This window comes from Salvelinus fontinalis, chromosome 7, assembly GCF_029448725.1.
Source record: "Salvelinus fontinalis isolate EN_2023a chromosome 7, ASM2944872v1, whole genome shotgun sequence".
In the NCBI taxonomy this organism is placed as follows: Eukaryota; Metazoa; Chordata; class Actinopteri; order Salmoniformes; family Salmonidae; genus Salvelinus; species Salvelinus fontinalis.
In genome coordinates this window covers 21685335-21706674 of record NC_074671.1, presented here as the reverse complement: position 1 = coordinate 21706674, position 21340 = coordinate 21685335, and the positions used below count along the sequence as shown (strand labels likewise).

General features: G+C 43.7%; 1 protein-coding gene across 1 annotated transcript; it reads right to left on the bottom strand.

The window, feature by feature from the left end:
- Positions 1-3703: 3703 nt before the first annotated feature.
- LOC129859202 (transmembrane protein 200C-like) lies at positions 3704-14553 on the bottom strand. Its single transcript, XM_055928669.1, has 2 exons — positions 13882-14553; positions 3704-6382 (listed from the first exon to the last, which is right to left on the bottom strand). The coding sequence occupies exon 2, from the start codon at positions 6336-6338 to the stop codon at positions 4710-4712; it is 1629 nt and encodes a 542-aa protein (XP_055784644.1). The 5' UTR covers positions 6339-6382; positions 13882-14553; the 3' UTR covers positions 3704-4709.
- Positions 14554-21340: the final 6787 nt, after the last annotated feature.

Sequence of the window (21340 nt, the reverse complement as noted above, 5' to 3'; positions counted from 1 at the left end):
GTAATTTTTATCATAGGTACACTTCAACTGTCAGAGACGGAATCTAAAACAAAAATCCAGAAAATCACATTGTATGATTTTTAAGTAATTCATTTGCATTTTATTGCATGACATAAGTATTTGATCACCTACCAACCAGTAAGAATTCCGTCTCTCACAGACCTGTTAATTTTTCTTTAAGAAGCCCTCCTGTTTTCCACTCATACACTGTATTAACTGCACCTGTTTGAACTCGTTACCTGTATAAAAGACACCTGTCCACACACTCAATCAAACAGACTCCAACCTCTCCACAATGGCCAAGACCAGAGAGCTGTGTAAGGACATCAGGGATAAAATTGTAAACCTGCACAAGGCTGGGATGGGCTACAGGACAATAGGCAAGCAGCTTGGTGAGAAGGCAACAACTGTTGGCGCAATTATTAGAAAATGGAAGAAGTTGAAGATGACGGTCAATCACCCTCGGTCTGGGGCTCAATGCAAGATCTCACCTCGTGGGGCATCAATGACCATGAGGAAGATGAGGGATCAGCCCAGAACTACACGGCAGGACCTGGTCAATGGCCTGAAGAGAGCTGGGATCACAGTCTCAAAGAAAACCATTAGTAACACACTACGCCGTCATGGATAAAAATCCTGCAGGGCACGCAAGGTCCCCCTGCTCAAGCCAGCGCATATCCAGGCCCGTCTGAAGTTTGCCAATGACCATCTGGATGATCTAGAGGAGGAATGGGAGAAGGTCATGTGGTCTGATGAGACAAAAATAGAGCTTTTTGGTCTAAACTCCACTCGCCGTGTTTGGAGGAAGAAGAAGGATGAGTACAACCCCAAGAACACCATCCCAACCGTGAAGCATGGAGGTGGAAACATCATTCTTTGGAGATGCTTTTCTGCAAAGGGGACAGGACGACTGCACCGTATTGAGGGGAGGATGGATGGGGCCATGTATCGCTAGATCTCGGCCAACAACCTTCTTCCCTCAGTAAAAGCATTGAAGATGCGTAGTGGCTGGGTCTTCCAGCATGACAACGACCCAAAACACACAGCCAGGGCAACTAAGGAGTGGCTCCGTAAGAAGCATCTCAAGGTCCTGGAGTGGCCTAGCCAGTCTCCAGACCTGAACCCAATAGAAAATCTTTGGAGGGAGCTGAAAGTCCGTATTGCCCAGCGACAGCCTCGAAAACCTGAAGGATCTGGAGAAGGTCTGTATGGAGGAGTGGGCCAAAAATTACAGACCTCTACATGCTTTGTAAGTAGGAAAACCTGCAAAATCGGCAGTGTGTCAAATACTTGTTCTCCCCACTGTATGTGGCAGGCCCTCAGACAATCACAGATTACAAAAAGAAAACCAGCCCCGTCTCGGACATCGACGTCTTGCTCCAAGATAAATTAAACAACTTCTTTGCGCGCTTTGAGGACAATACAGTGCCACCGACACGGCCCGCTACCAAAAACTGTGGGCTCTCCTTCTCCGTGGCAGACGTAAAATATTTAAACGTTAACACTTGCAAGGCTGCTGGCCTAGACGGCATCCCTAGCCGTGTCCTCAGAGCATGTGCAGACCAGCTGGCTGGTGTGTTTACGGACAGGTTCGATCAATCACTATCCCAGTCTGCTGTCCCCACATACTTCAAGATGGCCACCATTGTTCCTGTTCCCAAGAAATCTAAGGTAATTAAACTAAATGACTATCGCCCCGTAGCACTCACTTCTGTCGTCATGAAGTGCTTTGAGAGACTGGTCAAGGATCATATCACCTCCACCCTAGCTGTTACCCTAGACCCACTCCAATTTGCTTACCACCCCAATAGGTCCACAGACGATGCAATCGCCATCATACTGCACACTGCCCTATCCCATCTGGACAAGAGGAATACCTATGTAAGAATGCTGTTCATCGACTACAGCTCAGCATTCAACACCATAGTACCCTCCAAACTCATTTATTGATGCTTGAGACCCTGGGTCTCGACCCTGCCCTGTGCAACTGGGTTCTGGACATCCTGACGGGCCGCCCCCAGGTGGTGAAGGCAGGAAACAACATCTCCACTCCGCTGATCCTCAACACTGGGGCCCCACAAGGGTGCGTTCTCAGCCCTCTACTGTACTACCTGTTCACCCATGACTGCATGGCCATGCACGCCTCCAACCCAATCATCAAGTTTGTAGACGACACTACAGTTGTAGACTTGATTACCAACAATGACGAGACAGCCTACAGGGAGGAGGTGAGGGCCCTGGGAGTGTGGTGTCAGGAAAATAACCTCTCAATCAATGTCAACAAAACAAAAGAGATGATCGTGGACTTCAGGAAACAGCAAAGGGAGCACCCCCCTATCCACATCGATGGGACAGCAGCGGAGAAGGTGGAAAGTTTTAAGGTCCTCGGTGTACATATCACTGACAAACTGAAATGGTCCAAGCACACAGACAGTGTGGTGAAGAAGGTGCAACAGCGCCTCTTCAACCTCAGGAGGCTGAAAAAATTTGACTTGTCACGAAAACCCTCACTAACTTTTACAGGTGCACAATTGAGAGCATCCTGTTGGGCTGTATCACCGCCTGGTACGGCAACTGCACCGCCCACAATCGCAGGGCTCTCCAGAGGGTGGTGCGCTCTTCACATCACATCACCGGGGCCTAACTACTTGCCCTCCAGGACACCTACAACACCTGATGTCACAGGAATGTAAAAAATAGCATTCAGCATTCTTACTTAAAAATCATACAATGTGATTTTCTGGATTTTTGTTTTAGATTCCGTCTCTGACAGTTGAAGTGTACCTATGATAAAAAATTACAGACCTCTACATGCTTTGTAAGTAGGAAAACCTGCAAAATCGGCAGTGTATCAAACACTTGTTCTCCCCACTGTATATGTGACCAATAAAATGTGATTTGATTTGATTTTATATAAAGCTCCTTCTCCCCATGAACAGATGGAACCCAGGATTCCGTACCAAATGTGGGACTCTGTTACTCCCATTGACAGGAAAACACTTGTTCGTACACTTACACTCAGCTCTCTTTCATGCTCCATCTCTCTCCCTCTCTTTCTAGCTTTCTCTCTCACACTTTCCATCCCCTCTTTTTCTCTCTTCTGCTCTTTCTCTCTCTCTCTACCTTTCTTTCACTCTATCTCTCTCTCTCTCGCTTTCTCTTTCTCCCTCTCTTTCTGTCTCACACTATATCTTTCTCTTTCCCTCTCTTTCTCCCTCACACTCTCTATCTCTCTATCGCCCCCCTCTCTCTCTCTCTCTCTCTCGCTCTCTCACATTCTCTATCTCTAACTCCCTATCTTTCTTTCTCTCTATCTTTCTCTCTCTCTCGCTCTCCCTTTCTCTCTCCCTCTCTCTTTCTCTTTATATCTCTCTCTTTCCCTCTCTTTCTGCCTCACACTCTCTATATCTCTCTCGATCCCTCACACTCTCTATATCTCTCTCTCTCTCCCTCTCTATATCTCTCTCTCTCACCCTCTATATTTCTCTCTTTCCCTCTCTTTCTCTCACACTCTCTATATCTCTCTCTCCATTATTTCTCTCCATCTCTCTCTCTCTCAGCTATACATTGCTGAGCTAATATTTTTAACACACTGGCACATCAAGATCTGCTTGGCTAGGCTGAGTACTCAATTTGGAGAGAGTGTTCTCACACCTTTGGGTTGATAACTTGATTGACATGTCGGAATAACAGATGGCACAGATAATGAGACAGCTTCATATGTTTATTTGAAGACTGATTGAGCCATAGGACGACCATGGGATGGTTGAATTGACCATGGGCACCAGGAACAATTGGAATACAATTATTTACTGCAGGTGTGTTATTGAACAAGAACCAACTACAAAAACAATCCAGCTGCTTTTGCACAGGATAACATTGATTTGATAAGTATTTTTTCCACAGATGGTTACTTGTGCTAAGGTACTTAGGCTACTTGCACAGAGATACAAGTGTTCAGCTGTGAATTGTGCTAGTTAGTGTGTTGTTTTTAATTTCGCTCAGGCAAAAGCGATAGCAAAGATATACAGTAGATTCCTTAACAAGCAAGTCAAGACAGTTCTAAACAATAACATACAAGCCTTACTTAGAGAATTTAAAAGACACACAGGCAAATATGCCAACATTGTTTCCCCCACAAGCAAACAGAGATGGTCAATGATGTATTGCTATTAAAGTTTGAATTCAAACTGATAAAAACTGCAAGGACATTAAAGTACAAAATACATGCTGTTGAGACAGCAACTCTCAATCAATATACTACTACAGTATCAGTTGTGACAGTAGGTGGAACAGACACACTATATTTCTACAAATTAGAGAAACTATTACATCAAGTGGATGGTACAGTAACTAACTTTTAAATCACCATTTTAAAACGGGCCCTTTTTTGGTTAATGTTATCTTTTTGCTTTGAAACTCTTTCAGTTGGGTGCGATGCTTCCAACCTACACAAACAAACCCTTGACAAAATACTATACACACAGTCTTCTGTTTTCATAGCCTCCAAAGACCATGTTCGGTTTTTGATCACATATCGATAATTGCATTTGCAACGAACCACAAGATCTTCTAGATCTCAGATCCTATGCAGTATTGTCATTGTCATAATTCCATTAAACTGCTGTCAAGTGTCTTAAACCAACTGCGAGTTATCCTGTGTCCATTTTTTTCAAATAAACTCAATCCACCAATCAGTAATTGTCCAATCATATCTCTGTGCTATCCACTTCCTCATCGTCCAAAACGGAGTCTGACTGAGAGATCATGAGAAGTTTCTCTTTGTTGGAGTATCGCCTTGAGCACCTGTCCTGTCGTTCCCCGGGGCTGCTCTCCTCCTGTTCATTGGCTACTCCTCCTTCCCTCTGACTTTTAGCCAGACCCTCCTCTGAGGTCACTCGGCTGAAGGCGGTCACCTCACATGACTCCCTTGACTCAAAGGACTCCCCCCCCAGGTCGCCCAGTTTGATGTACCCACCACCTCCCGGTACCTCTAAACGAGGGCAGCTGAGTCGCCGGGACCGTTCCACCTTCCACTTGGTGGGGGTGGATGGAGTGATGCCCAGATCGATGGACCTGGAGTAGTCCGTCAGGGCGCTGAGGGACAAGTGGGAACCCATCACCCTGGGGCCAGTGGGGGACGAGGGGAGCAGCTGGATCTGGGAGCCCTGAAGCGCCCCCTGGAGGCTACCACTGCTCTTGTACACCTCCACAGAGTCCTGAGGCAGGAGCATAGCTGTCTGCAAAGTCTCCACATTTGCCTGGGTGGTGGTTTCTGGAACACCGTACCCAACCCAGGCTTCGTCTTCTTCGCCAGAGTCACACAGGGCAGCCCTGCTCCTCCCTGCCTCTGCTTTGGCTGAAGGCCTGCGCAGATGCTGGTTGGCCCGATGGTTGGGTTTGGTCATGGGGAGAGTGAAGGCGTTGACCGAGGAGGCCACTATTGTCCGGGTCTCCCACCGTTTGGGGATGGAAATCGGGCTGCTCTGCTGGCCAGCCCCGCTGTGTCTGGAGATAGTGTAGACTGTGTCGGTGAACGTCTGCCTCTCTAGAGATGACACCCTTGACCTAGTCAGGGAGTGGCATCTGGAGGGGCCCAGGCTGCCCTCGTCCGGCGAACCTCCCGAGGGCCAAGTGCCTTTGGCTAGTAGGGCGGCGGTATATGCAGCGCTAGGTTTGCCCTCCACCCCTTTGGACTGCATGTAGTTCACAAAGCCATTGAGCGGCATGTTCTCCTTAGTCCGGAAGCTGTGGATGTCAATGACAGTGGAGTAGATGTCCCTCAGGTTGATGATTTTGGTCTTCTTATCGCGGTTCTCATGCAGCACCGCGTTGGCGCAGATAAACAGGAAGATGCCAATGCCCATGATGAGGGGACCGAACACCTTCAACTTGTCCGAGTACAGGTACTTATCCAAGAACTCAGCCAGGAAGCCCATGGACGGCTGCTCTAAATCTGTGCCGTTGGAACGATTGTTACTGACCAAATCCCCATCCAAGTGAAATCCGTCCTTCGCGTTGTTCGTCCAGTTGCCTGTCAGCCCTGACTCCTCCTTTTTGTTGTAAATTCTCTGGATTTTGGGCGGATCCGGGTACAGTGGGCTCTCCCTGGGCCAGTAACCCAGTATGGCCATGGCAATGCCCACCAGTAGGATTAGAATCCCAATAGCCGCCACCACCCCCGAGATGGAGCACAGATTCAGCTTGCCCTTGACCACCACCACCTCATTCTTCTGCTTCTTCTTGGCTTTTCTCTTACGCTTGTTCTCTGCACGGTTCTTAGAGCGCAGCGAGTCCTGCCTCCTGTTGATCCGCAGCAGGCCTCCGGTGGCGATCATGGTTGGGACTCGGCAGACGGACTGCTCACTCACTCATCCTGAGGCTAGAGAGAGGGGGAAAGTGAGGGGGGGTGAGTGAGAGGGGGGGTGAGTGAGAGTGGGAGAGAGGGGGGTGAGTGAGAGGTAGGCAGGGAGAGAAGGTCAGAGAAAGGGGAGAGGAAGAGACAGAAAGAGAAAAGGGAGAGGAAGAGACAGAAAGAGAAAAGGGAGAGGAAGAGACAGAGTTAGATAATAGACCTAGATTTGCAATACTGATGATGATACTCAAGCGGTCCATAATAGTTATTCCACTGCTGAATTTGATATGGTCATAAGTTTGTGATACATTTAGAGAAGACACTTGAACAAACGCCAACACAAACTACTACATTCCTATTCAGTGCAATAGCGCAACACCTCCGCTATGCTCTGACTAATTTAGATCATCCCAGTGAAATATGCATGCCAAATGAAGCTCTTTCAGGATGAAGGAGGAGCAAAACAATGAGAATCAATGGAAAGTGAAGCCTGTTTTCCAGAGGCACATGCTCACTGGGTGACAGCTCCAGACGTGTGGGAGTGATGAGACTTCCGCCACAGCACAGGGAGCGGAGTGAGACACATGAATGTGCACACACACACACACACACACACACACACACACACACACACACACACACACACACACACACACACACACACACACACACACACACACACACACACACACACATGCGCTCTGGGGTGAATGCACCAAAATGACAGAGCGGCATAGCAGAGTGGGATATGCAGACATTCTGTGGCTTCACAATACAGTGTTGCAAGAACAACAGGGAAATATAGAGCAACACACACATCTCACCGACTGCTTGCTCCCCGGCTGTAAAGCCTAGAGAAGTGTGAAAAAGAAAACAGCTGGTCGTCCGCTGCCACGCCACTTCAATTTCTACACGCCAGGTACCACCTTTACCAAATACTACGGTTGACAGCTGCATAGAGTAATGCATCATGAAACTCTACTACATTGTGCACATTGTGAAAAGGAACCCTATAGAAAACACTGAATACAGGAAGAAGACTGTCCCTTAAAGCCTACACTGTATGTGTAGTGTGCTTACTGGCTCTTGCTATGCACGGCACATCAGGAACGGATTTGAGACTAAACCTTGGGGGATGCCTGCAGTTGGGTGATAAATCATTGGGCCGGAAAAGCTCTAAAACTTTGAATTAAGTACACCGTCACTATCAATAGCGAAACCAACAGCAATGCCAATACCTATACAATGAGTGGCGAAAGATACCACAGCTATCCCCTTGAGCTACAGGCAGATAACGAAACTAAAAGGAGATGTTTAAAAGCATCCAGTGAAAGTCAATGTGCCTGAAAATATGGTCTAAAAAGTGTGTTGTTGTGAGCAGTCAGTGTTACCAGACATGGCGGTATTCTGGCCCAATTGAGCTTCTTTTGATGTTATTGTGCAACTGGTGATGGTGCGCATACAGCGAGCTAATGCACTACCTTGAAGAAGCCAAGCAGAGCCAAAGAAATTGAAGCTCCCCATACAGGTCTCCTCACCTCAACCAGAGAGGAGTAACACTCACACAAGACTGCTGCTGTCTCAGCTGACCTAGTCTACCTGGACACGTCACACTGTTATGCTTTGATACAAAGATCTTCGCCATCTGTGGAGATTTGCCATGGAAATGCTCTCCTTTCTCTGACTACTCCATTGACTACTGTGAAGAGCCAGTAAAATATGATTCTCCATAACATAGGCACATCGACCACCTCAGGAGGGCATATTCAAATGCATAATCCAAGACCTAAATCTTGTCCACAGGAGTTCTAATCATACAAAGGTTCATTTAGATGCATGGAGATTGGTGCACACTGCAGTTCCCAGCTGGAGCGAGTGACTCTCTGGTGGCGTGAAACAGTCAGTAGCCACAGGATGAATAATGCTAATGAGAGAAGGAGACGATAACAGTGTGATCCAGAGGGACTCACACCTCGCTCTGCCTGAAGGTGTTTCATTAGCTCACAGACACAGCTGATTATTGATGGTTACCAATCAACACATGGGTATAATGGGTTCAGTCTAATGGTAATTAGTTCCAATAGTCCCCCTAAAACAAACCACGATGTAAGGGTGAATACCAAGTCTAATAAATCAATCACAAATAAATCAATTATTCAATTATGCATTACACCCCCGTGTGCAACACAAAATATGTTGATTGCACATACTTTATTATAAATTAACTCTCTTAACAAAGTAGTGAGAGAAAGAACACACCACATCCCTGAAATATGGCCATTTTGAAAGTGTACTTCAATCAAAAAGACTCACACTTTTATGCCCTAAAAAAAACTCACACGCTCAACAGAAATTAAATGAGAGGATACAGCTCTTTAGCTCGCTAATAAAAAAAACATGCTCCTGGATGAAAGATAAACCTATTTTAATTCTCCCCTTGCTGGCAAACAGATGGAGCAGAAAGAAGCACCTGGTGTCGGAGCTAATTCAAAGGGACAAATCAAATGGCTGCTGGGCCCACAGGAGCGCTTTCAGGGCTATACCCCTGCACGCGGCATCCTAGACCCAGCTGAGGCTTATCAACACAGCGAGTAGCGACTAACAAAATGGAGGAGTGAAGAAGCTAGCTAGTAGCTAACGCCTTCAGGGAGGCTCGGGAGTGTTTGTGTTTGTGTTGGCCTTTTTGTATTAACCCTTGGTCACAGGAGGTCAGTCCAATTAAAATGGCTAGCTGTCTGTAGGCTAGCTCATTTAGCTTAATGTGATCACTTCAATATTAGCATTGAAAAAAACCTCATCTGTTTTTATCTCTCACTTCACTACCAGACATTTTTAGTCAGCTCACAAATGATGAGGACAATGAACTCTCCTGTGAATTTGATCAGATTGGTGCTATTAACAGTGAATTACTGTATATTATTTAAAGATGTCCTCCAGTGATTTTTTTACTTTTACTGTTGAAAAGTGTTATCCCTGGCATAAATACAGTAAAGAACAAACACCAAATGCCAGAAATATATATATTTGAGCAAAATGGTGTTTTTCAGACATAACTGCAAACTTCAAGGAGTACGGCCTTCAAGGAGTTGGTCTGATGGGAATTTGCGATGTCATCTGTCTCCCCCCTTGCTTGAGGAACAATAGAGAACGAAAGAGGAAAGGCCCACCCCCACACTTGTGCCATGTCATGAGGATACTTGGACCACTTACTGAGATGTGCCTTTTGTTAAGTAAATCAGGTGATAAATGAGCTGAAAAGGAGACTGGAGTAGCCATAAAATTACATATCTCCCAGTTGTAAATCAGCAGGGAGCGAGAAAACACACAGTGCTGCCATTTGGTGGGAATAGCCTCCTAATTGTATATTGCAACTATAATTCTTCATTTGTGATGACAAATGTACTGTCCAGTTACAGGTCTCATTAAACCATTGTTGCCTGAGCTGCATACACACTCTTAGAGAAAAAGATGCTATCTAGAAACTAAAAGGCTTCTTCGGCTGTCCCCATAGAACCCTTTGAAGAATCCTTGTTGGTTCAAGGTAGAACACTTTTGGTTTCAAGTAGAACTGTTTTGGGTTCCATGTAGAACACTTTCCACAGAGGGTTCTATATGGAACCCAAAAAGTTTCTACCTGGAACCAAAATGGGGTGTCCTATGGGGACAGATGAAAACCCCTTTTGAAACCATTTTTTTTATGTGAGTGCAAGCGTACATCTCTCCCATAGAGAAAATATAAGCTTGAAGGCACGCTTTGTAGGGGGTACGTGTGTCAGCAACTATTGCCTGGCACCTATGGGTGTAGCTAAAGCAATGTGTTCAAGTAGGGGTCTGTGTCAATCTGTAGACAGAGGTGATGTAACCTATCATCACTTTTCTGTCTTCAGTTTCTTGGCAATTTCTCGCATGGAATAGCCTTAATTTCTCAGGACAAGAATAGACTGACGAGTTTCAGAAGAAAGGTCTTTGTTTCTGGCTATTTTGAGCCTGCAATCGAACCCACAAATGCTGATGCACCAGATACTCAACTAGTCTAAGGCCAATTTTATTGCTTCTTTAATCAGGACAACAGTTTTCAGCTGTGCTAAAATAATTGCAAAAGGGTTTTCTCATGATCAATTAGCCTTTTAAAATGATAAACTCGGATTAGCTAACACAACGTACCATTAGAACACAGGAGTGATGGTTGCTGATAATGGGCCTCTAAGCATATGTAAAAACAAACCGCTACTGGCACTGGTCTCAGAACATTCTTCTCCTCCCTGACAGAGAACCCATGTTCTTTACATCATCTCTCCACCTCCAACAAAAGGCATACCGGTCATTTTTCTGTGAAGACAGCAATTCAGTTGAATACCAGGGAATAAATATATTGGCAGGAATAAAACTGTACTATAATTCATATAGCACGGCAATCCATCAATAGCCAATGAGTCAGGCAGAGACAAATCGATTCCTGAGATTCCTGATTACATTTATTGTAAATTACAAGAGATGTACCAAATAGATAAATAATATGACATGCACTCTGGACAGTAAATACATTTCTTGAGGAACTGAAGCATGACAGGGTTGTATTGTCAACCTTCTGTGAAGTCAATAAGGCATTTATGGATCGTTGAATGAACCTTTGAACTGCAAACTGATCTGTAACCTCAGCGCCACAGTGGGAGAATGAGATACATTTAAACTGTCATATAGGAATGACATGTGAGATCAAATAGAGTTCGTAAATCTAATCTCAAACAAGCACACTGTGCAATTTCACTCAAAGCTATGCATCATAAGGATGCAGGATTGGATCGAAGGCTGCTGGCATTGAAACGCTGATGTGCTGATGTTTTCGCCCGCTATTCTATTGATCTCCTTAACTACTGTGTCAAATGATGTCTGAGATCATTAAACACATGAACGCTGGCACGTACACACACACACAAGTACAAGGTCATGCACACACACGCACTGTACACACACAACCACAAAAGCACTCATGCACACACACGGATTAGGGATTTATTCTATGCTTAATGAGAAGTAAAATACTGACATTCCAAGTATGTCAGTGCTGTAAAGGCAAACAGACTGTAGTCATCTTTGATTACATCTATCCATCATAAACTTTGACCAAAACTATAAAACCTGCATCATAACACGGTTGATCTCTCCTCCATTCTCCCAGAGCTGGAATATAAACAAGGGTGAATAGTAAACACATGATGTAATTATGATCTCAGAATGGGCACCTGATGTGATGAAATTCCAATGACACAGGGAAACTTAACAGGCTAAATGTATAAGTCAGGTGACATTTTGGTGTTGAGGAAATAGCAAAGGGGTACCTTCGTACAATTGAGTTGGTCCTTTGATTCTGCCGACCTCCTGTGAGGCACTATTCTCTACCAGTCCCTCCAGCGCACCTTGGGGGCCTTCATGATGTTGGTAATATACAGTATAATGGTTATTTAAGTTCTGCTATTAATATATACTACTCCCACACCTCCAAACTCTCCTTTTCATAGATAGATATACCCGCCCACAACACTCATCTTATCGTCCATCTCTCCATAAATAGCAACATAACTTGAAACATACCTCAACAGTCCTCAGCTTTTCTACTGCACTGTATCAGTCTTTTCACCATGTCTCACCAATAGAGCTGGATACACTATACTGTATTTATCTCTGTGGTCTCATCCCCCTCTGTCAAACACAGAGACTTGACTACTGTACCTGTATCCTATAAACATCCACATTCATCACCATTTAGTTCTTTGCAGTACATTCACCAGGTCCATAGCTCTGTCCAACCTCACAGAGCCTCTAAACACTCTCCATTGCTATAACTGGACTCTACTGCTTGTGTGAATGACAGGGTTTGAACCCAGGTGTCTTGCTTGACAGAAAAGCACATTAGCCTGCTGAGCCGAAGCTTAAGCATTGTCTTTCTGCAGGGAGATCCTCTCTGACCCAGAGCAACTCGTCTAAGGCAAGCTTACTAAGGTCACCAAACCAACTCTATTGCACATGCATGAGGTCATGGTGCTAAACATGCCCTGGGGTCCTACAGGAGTCCTATGGCCAGGTTAGTTTACCCGTGGGGTGGGACATGTTGTGCTGGGGAGGAGTTATCTCAAACTGTCTGGGGGAATAGCAGGAAGGAGTCTGTGCCTGTTTATCTGAGGGATTTTCATCATGTTTGCCTATGTTCCCTAAGGCAATGGCCAAACACAATTGTCTACTTCATCAGAATTCTATTTGCTATATGATTAGGAGAATATTTGATCACCATGCATTTACATGGCAGCGAGTTATGTAGCAGGTTTTAGGATTATAGGATTTCAATGTCAGCTGTTCTCCCCAAACAATCTTAATCCTATTGTTAATGTTCAAGAGACAATTTCCAAACACATTTGATGCACTTACAAAAAACCTGAGTATATCTTCACATTTTAATAATTGATTACATAATTAGCCTAATAATGACATGGGTTTAGTTCGCTCACTTGGTAACTGATCTCCAAATTGCTGTTAACAAAAGTGGGGTTCTGATTACGTGAATACTCCCTCTTTCAATCACACTCAGTCACAACGTATAGTGAACCACTGAACCCTGTCAAAGGCTCACTGTCCACACGCACGCACACACACACGCACGCACGCACACGCACACGCACACACACACACACACACACACACACACACTAAGACATACACTTGCAGATGCACGACAACACACACACATACATACACACAGATGATGATGATAATAACAATTTGAGTCAAGAGGAACACTGGGGTGCCAGTGGCGAGGCAACCAGACAAAGCAGCTAGTCATGTGAGAATATCTATGACCATGCCACAGACTTTGATGTGAAACGCACCTACAGTGCCATTAAACAATGTTCACTTGACGCTACAAATGAGTTTAACTTTGAACTAAACAAAGAATAGTATGCCCACTGTAGCCGAGTATAACAACTATTCAGTATATAACACATTATGAGGACAGTCAGTAAGGCTTGTGGATTTCCAAGTATGGAAGGCAAGCTCATGTCATGATAACAGATGCGCATTGTGATTTTACCAGCACTCCACATCCAAATGCATAATGTCTGTCAATTATTCAGTCATCCAGTCCTAGGACAGGAAACTGAGTATTCATAAGTGCAGTTGGTGTATATTTAGTAGGCTGTTCATGGTTATGATAACATTACATTTTAGGCTCTATTGACAGGCCTATATAAAAATGTCAGATATGGCTATATTGATATAGTGCATTAGGCCCACTACATAGGTCGATAAAACATAAACAGAATGTCTTCAATTAAAAATAAGGGGTTGTTCCCAATTGAGCAGGAGCAAAGAAATAATGTTCAATAGGCTTCCTGTGGTCGTGACAGGAGCTATCTATAACACATATTGAACAAGCACAGTAAAAATGCACGAAATTCAGATGAGACGCTTATTCAAGCACTAGTAGGCTACTTCAGTATCATATCCAAACGCCTATATAATGGTAAGCTTACCATAGAAGACAGGCAATACAACCACATATTAAAAAACCCTAAAAGAAAGTTTCGATTCCCGGCCGCGGATATCTCATGTCGTAAAAGGAAACTTCGTTTATTCCATGTAATTCCATTCTGGCAAAGGATCTGGCGATCTTCTTCAGCAAGAGGATCCAGTCACAGTCACTCGGCGATGTAGTTTTCATCGAGGCTCAAGCCTTTCCAAGTCAACCTGCGTCTGGGAGAAAAATTGTATCCTTTTTATTCGGCGCACTCGCGCTCCTCTCCAGGGAGTGTCTTGTCAGAGAGCAGCGCGCCGAGTTTGTAATGGAGAGTTTTGTGCTGGGCTATTGTTAATGTTTTTCTAATTCTTGGGTGTTGTTGCTATGATACCACCACAGCAGCCATCGACTGAAATTGCTGCAGGATTTGAATAATTGCCTTCTTAACTATCCTCTCGGTAACGAACACTCCCCATCCATGTTTGGATCTGCAGCCGTGTGCTGCTGCTAACGTCCAGAGCGCGTGTGGTGAGACCTCTCCAACGTTTTTGGCTAGAAGTAGGACCGATGGACTAGTGTTCGTGTCTGCAACTAACCTGCGCAAGGCACCTGGCGCACTCAGAAACACAGAGCTTTCTATCTGCATCTTCACCACATGGAACCGCATCACATAGGTTCCAAAATTGCGGGGGGTTGCGGCATCTAGTTATATATGGGAAGAATGGCTAGTGGTTTACAAATAACAGAGGCCAAATCGAAATATGCGTTGCACAATTTTCTTTTAATTCTCAAACTGATTCTGGGGAAGATGAGTGCGCATTTTGATAATAGATATTCTTTCTGCAGGTGGAGCAAGTACATCCAACCGATCAATTGCGGCCGAGATGTTAGGCGTATCAGTAACAAGTTTACCTACAGCTACTAGCTACTGCTGTACCAGCAGGGTTGTGTAGGATACTTTTTAAATGTAATCCGTTACAGTTACTAATTACCAGTTCAAAATTGTAATCAGTAACGTATCTTTTGGATTACCCAAACTCAGTAACGTAATCTGATTACATTCAGTTACTTTTAGATTACTTTATCCTTATTAGGCATTAGAAAAATAAAAAAATGTATGTTACCAATTGAATGACATCTATTGCAATATAAATCTATGTTAAAGTTTACATAGCTGGCCATATATGTTCAATTTTACTTTATGGGTTGGATATGTAGGCTTCTTCTAACCCATCGCTTTCATATAACATATAATAATACAATTCAGTTATATCTTTACATAAAAAAAATCGAATCAAATTTTATTGGTCACATACACATGGTTAGCAGATATTAATGCAAGTGTAGCAAAATGCTTGTGCTTCTAGTTCCGACAATGCAGTAATATCTAACAAGTAATCTAACACATTCACAACAACTACCTTATACACACAAATGTAAGGGATGAATAAGAATATGTACATATAAATATATGGATGAGCGATGGCCGTGCGGCATAGGCAAGATGCAGTAAATGGTATAGAACAGTATATACATATGAGATGAGTAATGTAGGATATGTAAACATTACTAAAGTGACGTTATTTAAAGTGACTTGTGATACCTTTTATAAGGTCCATTTATTTAGTGGCCAGAGATTTGAGTCAGTATGTTGGCAGCAGCCTCTCTATGTTAGTGATGGCTGTTTAACAAAGTCTATCAGAATTCCAGTCATTCCAATAAATGTTATACCCCTTGATCTTCAAGAATTGGACTTGGAAGTATAGATGAGCCAAATTGTTTTACCTGAGCATAACCCCAAAACTAAGTGCTGAGCACTTGTTGGCTATTTTCCTTCACTCTGCGGTCCGACTCATCCCAAAACATCTCAATTGGGTTGAGGTCGGGTGATGGTGGAGATGGCCGCCAGTTTGTCTCTCACACGTCTTGCAGGTCTTGACTCGCAGTTATCAAATCGTAGCATTCTTGAGAAAGTGTGAAAGACTGTCAGTGGCATCATGACACAGAAAATCCCCCTTTCACTCTGCATCCCAGAGACTACATGTAGCCTCGCCTCGGGACATATACACACCCACTAAGACTAGCAGCCCTATGTAGGCACGCAGGTCAATCTCATCCATCCTTTTTAAGTTGTCTCCATATTTACAGAAACCTTCCAAATTTGTCATCTGCAGGATGATTTTTTTGATGGCTTGTGTGATTAACATGTAGAATGTTGAGGCGATGTCCTGGGCATGGGCAACTGCATGTCTTGTGGGCCCTGGGGTCATCCTTATGACATATTGTGCTGCCACCCTGCCCTGGTTGTCATATGGTGACAAGGACCATGTTATTTTGCTGTTCTTTGACAAAAATGTCTCTCTTTCAGCTTGGGGGGATTTCTTCTTCATCTGAAGATGATCCATCATGCTGTATTCTTCCCAATCTTCTTCTTCAGATACATCCTCTTCTTCTAAATCATTGTTCTCTTGTTCCTCCTGGCCATCTGATAAAATCAGATCTATGACCTGTTGGGCACTGAAACGTGCACCCATGGCTTCAGCAAAGAGAGAACTTGTTTATGTTGTTTATTTTGTCTGAAATAGTTTTTATTTTGTCTGTGAACTTGAGTCACGTGTGGGGTCGTGGAGGGGTGATGCTGCACATGCACAAGAAAGTTTTAGTTTTGTCTGAGTTCAATCAGTAGCACACAATCTCAATGTATCGTTGTGTGTGTGTGTGTGTGTGTGTGTGTGTGTGTGTGTGTGTGTGTGTGTGTGTGTGTGTGTGTGTGTGTGTGTGTGTGTGTGTGTGTGTGTGTGTGTGTCTTTGTGGTTTTTGTTGTGTGTAAATTATTTTATAACTGCCGGGTCAAAAATGACCCTAAGACAATATTTGTGCCCTGGTGGTGTACAGCTTTCCTGGAAATATGAACAAAGGTGATTTTTCACTTTTTCTAATTTGGGGTCACTCTAGGAAAAGCCATAACATTTAAAGTTGGAAAAATATAATTTAGCGGGTTTTCTCTGCTGTTAAAAACCGTGGCGGGTCATTTTTTACCCTTAAGACAACACAAGGGTAAAGTCTATCAAAAGTGTGCGAGTTTGAGCATGTGTCCACTGGGCCTATGGATATTTTATCAGCATGAATTAGGCGGCTGGTAGCCTAGTGGTTAGAGCGTTGGGACAGTTACCGAAACGTTACTAGATTGAATCCCCGAGCTAACAAGGTAACAATCTGTCAGTCTGCCCCTGAACAAAGCAGTTTACCCACTGTTCCTAGGCTGTCATTGTAAATAAGAATTTGTTCTTAACTGACTTGCCTAGTTAAATAAAAGAAACATTTGGGGGGGGGGGGGGGTTGAGCATTAAAAGCCCCACTTTTATTCCATTGGCTGGGATCCACACTATGCAGCCGTTGCAAGAGGGAATATTTCACTGGCTGTCCACTGGTTTAAAAAACAATGATTGATAGACAGCTTAAACTTCTTGAATTAAACCATTATTGGATTCAAATACACATTTAGATTTGTGAACAGCCATCCACAACAACCACAATCCATAGGGCGCAAATAGCTAAATGAGAGAGCAGCAGTGTGATTCACATCAATGCGCTATGTAGATATCAATAATAAGTGATACCCGTATCGCCGTAGACTACATCACTGCTGTCATCCTCCAAGCGTTTATTCAAGTTGGATAATCTTCAGATGCCGACAGCAGTTGCACCATTAGAAGACATAGATTGGACTGTTGTCACACCCTGGCCTTAGTTATCTTTGTTTTCATTATTATTTTAGTTAGGTCAGGGTGTGACATGGAGATGTATGTGTTTTGGTTTGTCTAGGGGTTTGTACGTTTAATGGGGCAGAGTCTTGTCTAGGTGTTTGTATGTCTATGGCTGCCTAGATTGGTTCTCAATTAGAGACAGCTGTGGTTTATTGTCTCTGATTGAGAGCCATATTTAAGGCAGCCATAGGCATTTGGGTTTTGTGGGTAATTGTCTATGTTGTACGTTTGTAGCTTGTGTTTGCACTTACGTCTTTAGCTTCACGATCGTTTGTTGTTTCGTTTTGTAATAGTGTTCGTTGCGTGTTTTTCCCTTCTCTAAAATAAAAGAGATGTATTTTGCACACGCTGCGCCTTGGTCCACTCTCTCTCACGAAGACGATCGTGACAACTGTAGCCTAAAAAAGACTATTCGTGCTCATTTCCCTCGATCCATCAAACATTTGGTGTGTCATCATAGTGCTCTCTGACTTTTGGTCAGACTCGCTCAGGTGGCACAAACTTCAATGTGCGCCTTTTTTCAATGCTGATTTGAATGTCATTGAGAAAACAGAGAACTGTCAAAGATTTTTTGTCGCAAACATCCTTTCTGAATTTAAAAGTAATCATCTAGTTTTTCAAAAGTATCTAATCTGATTACAATATTTTAGCTGGTAACTGATTACAGTTGCTGTTTTTTGTAATCTGTTAATTGTACTCCCCAACCCTGTGTGCTCAGGACCACATGCACTATGATTATGATACATTCATTATGTAATTATGTTATGTGGTATTTATTCAGTAGCCTTTATATTTCTAAAGAAATGCATGTGGGGGTAAGATTTTCTTTGTGGGAAAACAGGTAGCCTATTGGTATTGGTGAATAGATCTAGAACCCACAGCAAAATGCAGTAGGCATACTCTGTTCTGTGAAAGTTATGTCACCTGCATTTTACCTACCATTATTTAAGCAGTACAATACTGGTCCACATGAAGTTAGAATCCATTGGTGTTCTTCAGTACTGGTCTGAGCCATAGTATGTAGAGGCTTCTGATCCAATCCAGTGCTGACCCATCTGAATCAGCTAAACATGTGCTTGCTAATTAGTTGAATTAATCATTAGTTAGTTCGTTAATTAGTCAATGCTGAGCCAGAACAAATGCCTGCACCCAGTGTTTCTCAAGCACTAGGATTGAAAAGACCTCCATCAGAGCAAAATGTAATCTTTATTTAACGAGGCAAATTCTTATTTATAATGACGGCCTACCCCGGCCAAACCCGGGTGACGATGGGCCAATTGTGCGCCGCCCTATGGGACTCCCAATTACAGCCGGTTGGAATACATACTGGAAATGAACCAGGGTCTGTAGTGACACCTCTAGCACTGAGATGCAGTGGCTAATACTGCTGCGCCACTTGGGAGCCCAATATACATGTATAGGCAACTTATCTATGTACATGGTCATGAGTGCAGCTAACTTTAAAGCAATTTATCAGGTAAAATCCAATTCCTCTGAAGTTTATATCATGGTGTATGGTCAAATGTGGCAGATATCTACTATAAATGCATTATTGAATGCTTTAAAATATCCATACTTAAAACCAAATAGGGTAGGATGGAAATGTGTATCCCTGTATTGACATCTTATTAGCATCTGCTTTCATTTGCAGTGGGTTTTTCAAATAGATTAACTATACGTTAAAAAACTATATTGATACTCATACCACTGCACTTTCCATCCACCATATGATAAAACCTACAGCATCTACAATGAAGCCGTCAATACCTCCCTAGGAGAGGTGGGTGTGGAGTCAGGCGCAGGAGAGCAAGAATTTCAAGAAGGGCGTTTTATTTACTGGTCCACCAACAAAACAGGTACAGGACCACAAAAGCAGCCACTAGAAAACAGGAACGCAGTCTAGTCGAAAACGGAGGAACACACTCCTCTACTAAACTAACGTGCAGGAAAAACCGTCCTGTGAAATAAACCTGCTTAACAGGGAAAAAACGCAACCCAAGCCAACGACAGTAACACAAACAATCCCGCACAAAACCTAGCAGGTAGGGCGAGATTAAATACCCCACTGATTAGCCTAAACTAGACACAGGTGAACACAAGACAGACAAAACTAAACGAAAAAGAAAAGGGATCGGTGGCAGCTAGTAGGCCGGCGACGATGACCGCCGAACGCCACCCGAACAGGGAGACGAGCCACTTTCGGTGGAAGTCGTGACAGAAGCCCTTTGAAATTCAACTCCACATAACACCAAGCCAGCAATTTACCCAGATAAGCTTGGATTCAAAGACGAAGAAGCTTGCTGGTAACAAGGTCCAGGTTGTTGAACCAGCCACTGGTGCTGTGGAAGCCACCTATGTGCCTAGAAAGAGCCTTAATAAAGCCAAACCTCCTCCGCCTTTGATGTGAGAAGCTTATGCTGCAGCTTATAGCCTCTGTTTGTCAGAACATACAGAACCGACAATCATTCATTCTCCTGCTCGCAGGTGCCCTCAATACCTCCAAGAACATGCACGTACACACGGCATTGAGCCCGCACGCACACACACAGACACACACACATATCTCATGGGGTTCCTCTCTCTCCCCGAGGAGTCATGTCTGCCTTGCATTTCTTTCCACTAAAGCACCTGGGAGGCAGGATCCAGTCCACACTAAAATGTGCTTGGTCTGATGCTTTGTACTACTGTTTCACAGCCATGGGAGATATGAGAATTAAAATGCCCTGCGGCCAGAATATTCCCATAAGCACTCATAGAAAGACCTAGATCAGCAAACTCTCTGCTATTGACCAGGGCTGAAGGGAGGTTTGGTTACACATACAGTAGGTAGGTTATTCATGTTTTGCAACCTCGGGGATGTTGCCAGGGCACTCGTCAAATTCAAATGCCATTAATAAGTTGTTAATGTAAGTGTGAATGTGTGTGTGTAAGATAATGAGACCATTAGAGGGGTAGAGTGAGAGTGAGGAAGAAAGAGAGAGAGATTTAAGAGAACGTGAGGGGAGAGAGAGAGAGGCAACAACAGGGAACATTGCATTGAGCGAAATTACACCATCAATTTCCCCACTTTACACCCGGAGTCATTTATTTCCATTATTTGTTGTCTACCTCCCCCATTAACCAACAGTTGAAAAAAAGCTATAACATTCATGGTCACTAGAGATTAACTATAAAACCTTTACCCCTGTACATTGTCTACCAGTACCTTTACCTCTGTACATTCTATTAGGTTACAGCCTTTTTCTCAAATTGATTAAATCATTTTTTCCCCTCACCAATCTACACACAATAACCCATAACGACAAAGCAAAAACAGGTTTTTAGAATTTTTTGCTAATAAAATAAATACATGAAATATGACATTTACATAAGTATTCAGACCCTTTACTCAGTACTTTGTTGAATCACATTTGGCAGCGATTACAGCCTCGAGTCTTATTGGATATGACGCTACAAGCTTGGCACATCTGTATTTGGGGAGTTTCTCCCATTCTTAGCTGCAGATCCACTCAAGCTCTGTCAGGTTGCTGCACAGCTATTTTCAGGTCTCTCCAGAGTTGTTAGATCGGGTTCAAGTCCGGGCTCTGGCTGGGTTCAGAGACTTTCCCCGAAGCCACACCTGCATTGTCTTGGCTGTATGCTTAGGGCTGTTAGAAGGGGATTCTTAGCCCCAGTCTGAGGTCCTGAGCGCTCTGGAGCAGGTTTTCA